The 8,193-nt window shown below is 43.5% G+C and overlaps 2 protein-coding genes across 2 annotated transcripts; one reads left to right on the top strand and one right to left on the bottom strand.

Annotated features, from left to right (window-relative positions):
- Positions 1-79: 79 nt before the first annotated feature.
- On the bottom strand, positions 80-756 carry BDW43DRAFT_316934 (uncharacterized protein; the record flags this gene model as incomplete). Its single annotated transcript, XM_032048423.1, has 3 exons — positions 80-99; positions 137-307; positions 375-756. The coding sequence occupies 3 exons, from the start codon at positions 754-756 to the stop codon at positions 80-82; spliced, it is 573 nt and encodes a 190-aa protein (XP_031894184.1).
- A 223-nt stretch (positions 757-979) lies between these two features.
- On the top strand, positions 980-3,073 carry BDW43DRAFT_254890 (uncharacterized protein). The gene is made up of 3 exons (XM_032039860.1): positions 980-1,296; positions 1,351-2,671; positions 2,725-3,073. Exons 1-3 carry the CDS (start codon positions 1,203-1,205, stop codon positions 2,939-2,941), a joined length of 1,632 nt encoding a protein of 543 aa, XP_031894183.1. The 5' UTR covers positions 980-1,202; the 3' UTR covers positions 2,942-3,073.
- Positions 3,074-8,193: the final 5,120 nt, after the last annotated feature.

The following is an 8,193-nucleotide window of genomic DNA, read 5'->3' as shown; positions in this document are numbered from 1 at the left end:
ATGGGATAAGACGTGATTCCATCTTGAGAAAGAACATCCGGGCATGGAGACCTTATAAGAGACGACAGCGGCATAGCTGTTAAGATGCCAGATTCGGTACTTTCACAGGACAGGCCAGATTGATGATGGTCCTTACAGCCATGATGCTGGATTAACTGCTGTGCAAGCTCCTGAGCAAGGATCGCCTGTCGATGAACATCGTCGGCTGCTAGCGGCACCGCTGGACATGCAACCCGTATATATGTCGGTCTGGGGGCTTCCGTGTCGGTAGCGGCCAGCATTCCGGAAGGCGGTGGCTCGTCTCCATCTGTGAATTAGTGAGAAAATCTGTCAGCAACTATGGCTCCAGGACAGTGGACAGAGGAGCACGGTACCATCTCTATGTTGACTATCATTGTGATTATGGCTACCAGTGTTGCTGTCCCACTCCAGATTCATGTTATCCGCCTCACCTGCATTATCCTTAATGCCGGGGTCCACACTTGCTGAGCTGTCACTGGTGTAATCCAACAGTGCCACTACATCGTCACCAAGAATAGTATGGTGGAGATCTGTAAAAATATCTGTAGTCTGGGTGATGGGGGGATCAGCTACCGGCCCTTCAGCAGGATTCCATGTAATGAACGAGTGCTCCAGCCGTGTATGCAGCGGTGGGGGGGGAAGAGGATTAGCCTTGTATTGCTTCTGACGGATGGCGCGAGCGGCATTCTTCTCCGCTGTGGTTGGATACAGACGTGGGCGTCCGCGAGATGGCATGATTGAATCTTCACCTTCTGCTATTACAGGGCCTTCAGACAAGTTCTACTTCCAATTCTCATATTGCCCACTGCCAATAGGCATCTGTTGAGAAATCACTAAGTATAGCCTGGTCCGATATTCAGGGGTAATTCTTTCCTTGACACGGAATACCTGGTGAATGTGCCGCGGGGAATTCTGACCTGTCATTTGGCGCTATGGTCCCCCAAGTCATTAAACGGGCTAACCAGTATGATGAGGGCCGACAGGGTACATCTTTTGGAATGGGATCGACATCAAAGAGCCAGCGTATGGCTAAGGCATAATCTGTAGAGTGTACCCAGTCTACCTCCCATATCTTGATGGTCTCCCAGTGCTAACCTCCTATTTTCCTTCTACTTAACTGGTTGCGCATCCACTCACTTTCACTCCAGTCACTCAAGTGGATTCCCATTCAGACCGCGGGAATGCCTCCTCCGCGTAGCAACCGGTCATTCTGCTATGAGAGCAAGACATCCCGTGAAATACTAACTGGCCAGGAAAATAACCCGGATGTTCGCGGTATGCAACCCCCCTCCGCACTATACACAGTCTATGGCTGATGTAATCCAGCAGGGCCTGGATCAATCCCAATGGAAGAGAAGAGGAGGGAGTACTACTCATACCGCGGCAATGTCCCGCAGACCCTCACAGAGAAGCAGACAGCGAGTCCCTCCTCTAGCAGCGTTATGGATAAGCTTTTATGGGGATCACGCTCACCGACATGGAGTGACTTCCATTCCCGGCCGGCCAACTCCACCCCTTGCCCATCCCGGGCAGAGGAACTGTCCACTCAACAGGGTACCCGTACACCGCGCTCTCGGCCTTCCAATGACTTACCAAGTCTTTTCGAGTCCCAGGTCAGCAAGGCCACCCGGGACCGATCAATGCCAAGCCCCGCAAGCCAAGCGTCGGGCCAGCAGGATCCCTATAGCCAACAGAGATGTCTAGATCACCACGGACGGCTTTCCGGCTCCATGAACCGTGATCTGAGTCATCCTCCTGGGTCCCAATCCCGCAAGGCGCGCAGCGAGCGGCGGATGCCAAGCTCCGCAAGCCAACGGTCGGGCCAGCAGACCACTATAACCCAGCAGTTCCCACAGATCCAGAAGAGGGTCGCGGAACCGTATCCCGGTAGTCCATACGCCGCAGGCAATGGCAAACAGCGCTCGGATGACCCTGTTATTGCTGACTTATATGCTTCCCGGGATGTCTGTTCCGCTGATACCGACCAAGAGTCAGTTGACCTCCTGCCGCAGCGTTCCAGCGCCTGGAGGCGACGTCCACCGCAGCAGGACAACCAAACAACCACCTCTCAAGAGAAGCTAAGGCCCCAGCCATCCCGGGTTCATGACAGTCCTCGCCGCCAAGCCATCAGGGCCCCGGGGGGCCGTTCTTCCGTGCCAAACCATCCCGAAGAGGCCATTGCCAGCCACCGGTCGCCGCCGACACTGCTGGACCTGGAGCAGGATGGCTTGGAGTTCTCGACGGCGCCTTCCCTGTCCCACCTGCGTGATGATGCCACCTCGATCGTTACCTTGAGCTCGGACTGGGGGGATGAGGATGAAAATGAGGATGATATGAAGCTGGATCTGGAGACAGAATACCTTCGACAGGGCCAACGGGAGAAGGCGCGAATCCAGTGGTTGGTGCAACGCGTTGTGGTCCGAGATACCGAGTCGCACATGGTGGCTCGGCAGCTCAAGCGAAAGGCCACCCGACAGTGGACAGAGCCCGAGTATGAGCGACTCGTGGAGCTTTTTGCCATCTTTGGCCCGCGGTGGGAGTCGATTCTTGAGGCCGACCAAAAGCACCCCCGTGGGCCACAGATCCACCCAAGCCGGACCGGCGTGAACTTAAAAGACAAGATGCGGAACCACAAGATCAAACTCCTCCGGTATAGTAGCACTTCCCATGGCCTACCCTTCTTACTGACTGTTGAGTTTCTAGAGACGGGCGAGAGATCCCCCTCCGGCTCCACTGTATCCAGCTGACGAGAAACCACATGCGGCAGATTGCCAAACACCGGGCTCACGCCCAGTTGACCCAGCGGCTTCCTCTCCAGAACCGATGGGATGGCGCCAACGCTCGCCTCTCCCCTCCGCCATCCCGCGCCCCCACCAAGGAGCAACCGCCCACTTTTAAATGGCCCCGGGAGATTCTCTGAATGTTTTAATCTAGCGGCGAGGTGTACATACTAGTATAATATCAATCTATTATTATACCGCTTGACCCCATGGTCATCCCTCGCATTCTAGGGGCGGACTCATTTGTGGGAGAGTTCACTCCAGCGAATGCATTTAGTAAGAGTTCTGTACTGTAAAGGCGGTAAAATTGTAGCCTCTCAGTTCAGGGGATTAGGGGTCGCGAACACGTGATGCGGAAATACAGTGGCTTGAATACAATATTTGATCTCCGGGATTTTGTGCCACTCCATTAAGGGGCACAGCATTTGAGTTCGTGTATTCTCTGCAACCAATCTCGGTATCACCTGTATCACATTCATTCCTTGAGCAGTTTACATCCCGCTACCTTACAAGGGCACCAGATTGACTTCCCAGGCTGGCTGTGTTGTTGTTCCGCCCGAGAGTCGCTATTTTCCTCCTGTGGATATACAAGGTCTGTACCAGCAGGTTCCTCCCAGTAGATATATATGATACCTATTGAGTCCGTAGAATCTCTTCCATGTGCTCTTCTGACTGTACAGGAACCCCGTAAATATATATATATATTTACCTGTGAATGGACATCAGATAATAATTCTGGTATACTTATAGGCTGTGCCCAGTTTGGCTATGGCAGTTAGGAAATTCTTGATTGGCGGGGAATCGATATTCACGGGGATGGGAAAGAAGTGGCCTGAAACGCAGGATTGACTTTCCGGATTTTGTATTATTGGAATATGAGGCGCTGCATTTACAATCTTGTTATAGGTTACATTATAGAGACTGTGCAGTGCATTCAGGACATGCACAGTATACATAGCAGTTCACAAAGATCCCACCCCGCGAAGTCTTTGGTAGAAATCAGTCAAGGGTATTGGGGGGTTGGTAATGTATGGTGCGGAAATGCAGTGGCTTGAAATGCAGGATTTGACTTTCCGAATTTCGTGCCATTGAATTTCAAGACACTGTATTTAGAGCGCTGCGGTCGGCTAAGGCAGCCTTCCATGGACCCTGTGTGAAGTACTATTACCTTGTACTGTGAGCTCTTTATAAACAGTCCAACTGGTAGGGGTTATATATAGTAAATACCAAAATACCACTGCTTAAGGTTGTTAGCGGGTTCAGTAATGTAGGGGCCCGAAATGCAGTGGCCCGAAATGCAGGATTTGACTTTCTGAATTTCGTGCCACTGAATTTCCAGCCACTGTATTTAGTGTACTTAATGTGACCCCGCTACAGTGGACCAATCGGGACCATCATCGTCTGCTCGAGCTGTCTGACCAGCTCGGGCCCCACTGGGAGGCGATCCGAGCCGCGGACCGGGACCATGTTGACAGGCCCCACATCCACAGAAGTCGAAAAGGAGTCATCTGAAGGATTGAAGCTATCTAATTAAACTGCAACCGTACCGGTATCCCTGTCTCTGGTATGTTATTCCTGCTGACAGTCTACCCCTGTAGACTGGTCTGGAGATTCCTGATAAGCTCTATCTGATTCGGCTGGGGAAGTGAGAGATGCAGCTGGTGGCCCAGCAGTGCCGGCTAGACTCTATAAGGTGTGCATTAGAATTACCCTATCCTCAGGTAAAGATGGAGAGGGATTAACGGTAATCTAAGATTGGGTATACTTCATGGGACTTGACAATATCTGGATAGCACCAAAATAAATAGTTTAGCAATGTAGGATTTATATTGATACACAAAAGTCTCATACAGCTGTAGTATATTGCAGTGTGGCACGAAATACAGTGGCACAAGATACAGTGGCATGAAATTCAGTGGCACAAAATTCAAGGCTATATACAATTTTGACCATGTCACATGACCTGGCTCCAGATATACACACAAGGTAAATAAACATGCCTTACTAGAAAAACAGTGCATGCACTGGATCAGTTAGCTGTCTTACAGTATGCCCAGTGTCAGGATGGTCCATTGAAGGCGATGGATTCAGGTTTTCCCGGATCTCTTATGGTACACTGGATTCCATGGATCAGTCCTCTGGCGGATATATATCTGACAACAGGAGAATACAGCAGTTAATATATTAGTGGAATCTTCCGTTACTGTTCTCCTGAATTCCACTGGCTCTGGCTAGCCAGGTGAGAAGATGGTCTTTCAGCTATTACTGGAAGGTAGAGCAGGAACCCTATCCTGTATGGTATGGAATAGAAGCATGACGTGGGTGTTGTCTACTGTGGTACAATCATGGAGATCAAAAGAGTCACCTGCGGTAGACAATACTCTGCTGTGTCAACTGGTAAGAAACTACATGGATACAGAGGCAATATGGATGTGAACTACAGTCTGTCCTGCAACAGGAGGCTATTGTCTGAGCTGGTCATCCAGAGAGACTGCCTCGACAGAATGCCAGTAAGGGCTGGTGGAAAGGCGGCGAGAGGGGGCAGAATTGTCTCCTTCCGCTGCCCGCAAAAACAGAGGGGAGCAGTGACAGAATTCCACCTCTTCTCCTGGCCACTACGCAGCCAGAGGCGCGCTGAGATCAAGAAGGGCGGATAAGAACAGTAAGCACTTTGTACTGAGTATAAAAAACAGCCACTTCCGGGCCGGCATCAATGACAATCACCTGTGGCACGAAATTCCCAAATAGGCTAGCGTGGAATCTCGCCCTGCCTATTTGGGAATTTCGTGCCACAACATCCGCTGCGAGGTCGTCAACTTCAAACGCCTCCCATAATCCACACAAAAATCAGAAAAATAATCCAAGACCAGATTCTGGTAGCTGGGAGCTAGTGCTATTGATTAATATACAATGACAACTGCCAGGAGTCCCGTTGTAGTGTGCTTCGTGCCCCGAAGTTGCTTGATAGAATCACGGATTCGGAAATTTCCCTGCTGGTTGCTATCCAACCTATATATCTCTATCAATCTCTTATATATTGATTATCTCTTGGATACTCTCCTAATTGCTTTATCCAAACCCTACTATATGATTAAAATCTACCGGTCTCTATTCAACCCTCATGTATCCATCCAATCCTTATTAATCTAATCCTTATATATCTATTTAACTCTTATGCCTTAATAAACTCTATAATTGTTATAAAATCTGTGTATTACTCTTAATCCTTAATCTATTTATTCTGGTCTGTAGAAAATTTATTATCTCCTGATTATTATTGGATTCTTGTAATCCAGTATCTGGTATTTACTCTTGAATATCTTTATAAAATAATTCTTCTCCTACAATTTAATAAATCCTGTATATTGGAATTAAATCTGGATATTATAATAAAATCCTGCTATACTAATTTAATCTTTAGCTTTGATTTAATTTCTAATACTAAATATAATTCCTGTATTTAAATTTAATTTAACTATCTTTATAAAATCTTTCTCTTACTATTAATTACCTGGTTACTGATTATCTCTTGAATCTTAATATAGAATCTATTGGTCTTGCTATATCTTCAGGATCTAAATTTCTTACTGCAGAATCTTCTCTATTAGAATTATAATTATATTACAATACTTTCTAATATTCCTATACTTCTTATTTCTATACTTCTTATTTCTATACTTCTTATTTCTATACTCCATATTCCTATACTTCTTATTATCTTTATAAATCCTGGTATTCCTATTCTTTGGAATCCAATCCTTGATTATTTAATAAACCTGTATATTTTCACTACTCTGGTCTAGCTAACTCTAATATATCTATTCTTCTTGATTCTGGTATCTATATATATATTGCTTAAACCCTGATACTTTAATAAATCTTATATATTTTTATTGGTTGCTCTAAATTAATAGAATCCTGTAGAAAATAATATATATCTCTATATCTATACAGGAATATCTAATCTTTTAGATCTTTTCTATATAAACCGGAATATCTTTGGAATATTAATATCTAGTATTTCTGGGTCAAATTTTATATTTCTCTATTGAATGCTTGGACTGGGATTAATATTACTTAGAAATCTTAATTGGGAATCTCTTAATTAACCGGCTATTACTTTATATAATCCTAATAGATTTATGTAATCTTAGTAATATTATATTATTGTTTAAAATCTCTATATCTCTATACCCCGTGCTACCCGATTGAAAATATATATCAAATCCGGTTAATTCTGATCTACTGAATATAACTATTCTGAATAAAACTAATTAATTATAATTTATTAAATTATTTATATTCTTATCGCTATTTCCTTTTACTTAGAATCTGGATATCTAAACTAAATCCTTATATCTCTCTTAATCTTTAATATTTCTATCAAATCCTGATATTACTGTTAATTCTTTATGTTTTAACTAAATCCTTATATTTCTATTCTACCCTGATATCTCTATTCTACTTTAATATTTCTATTCTATCCTGATATCTCTATTATACTCTTATGTCTCTGTTAATTCTCTACATGACTGTGGAATTACTATATCCTTACAATAAAATCAAAATTATTATATACTAAATACTATATATACTTTAACCAATATATATAATCAGCGCCATTATAATTCACTGTCAGGAATCCTGAATATACTTATAGATAAATAATCTATATTCCTGATAACTGTTAATATATATATATATTTTTTCATAATCCTTATGTCTATAACAGCTGTATATACTTTTATAATTCGCTTATACTGATCTATACTATATACTCTGGGGGCCTCTATATCACTAATATATATAGAATAACAGCCAAAATATTAATTATATTACTTTGAATTAGATAAATATAATCCTGCTGCTGCTATTGGATATCTTTAGTAATCTAATTCTTGGTAATATAATAAACTTCTATATCTTTATAATATTTAATCTAAATTCTTATGTATTTAATGCCCCTGATATCTCTATAAACTCTCATGTGTAACAAATCCCTTATGTCTCTATAAACCCTTATATATTAACTATCTCTTATATATCAATTAACTCTGATATCTCTATCTCTTCTAGTGTTATTATCTATTCTTATAGATTTATTAATCTCTGGTATTCTCTCTGATATATGACTGCTGCTTTAATTCTATATATAACTACTATAACTCTAATAATATAAACAGGTAATGCTGGCCTTGGACTCTTGATATAGTCTTTTCTAAATATCTGTATCTGCTAGATATTCTGCTAATTTTTTCTGCTTCTCCTGTTTCTCTAATCTATCTGGCTGATCTGGACAATCCTGACAGACCTGGCCACTACACGGATGTGGACTGGAGATAAATATAAATAGATTGGTTTAATAGTGGTCTTTACTATAAACTCTATATAT

Source organism: Aspergillus alliaceus (assembly GCF_009176365.1).
Source record: "Aspergillus alliaceus strain CBS 536.65 unplaced genomic scaffold BDW43scaffold_90, whole genome shotgun sequence".
Lineage (NCBI taxonomy): Eukaryota > Fungi > Ascomycota > Eurotiomycetes > Eurotiales > Aspergillaceae > Aspergillus > Aspergillus alliaceus.
The sequence above is the reverse complement of the archived record's forward strand: the minus strand, read 5'-3'. Positions and strand labels throughout refer to the sequence as shown.

Excerpts from the sequence above, each read along its gene's own strand:
- BDW43DRAFT_254890 (XM_032039860.1), top strand. The coding sequence starts at position 1,203 with ATGCCTCCTCCGCGTAGCAACCGGTCATTCTGCTATGAGAGCAAGACA. Across the intron at positions 1,297-1,350 it reads AAATAACCCGGATGTTCGCG|GGCCTGGATCAATCCCAATG; the intron begins GTATGCAACCCC and ends GTAATCCAGCAG. Across the intron at positions 2,672-2,724 it reads CACAAGATCAAACTCCTCCG|AGACGGGCGAGAGATCCCCC; the intron begins GTATAGTAGCAC and ends TTGAGTTTCTAG.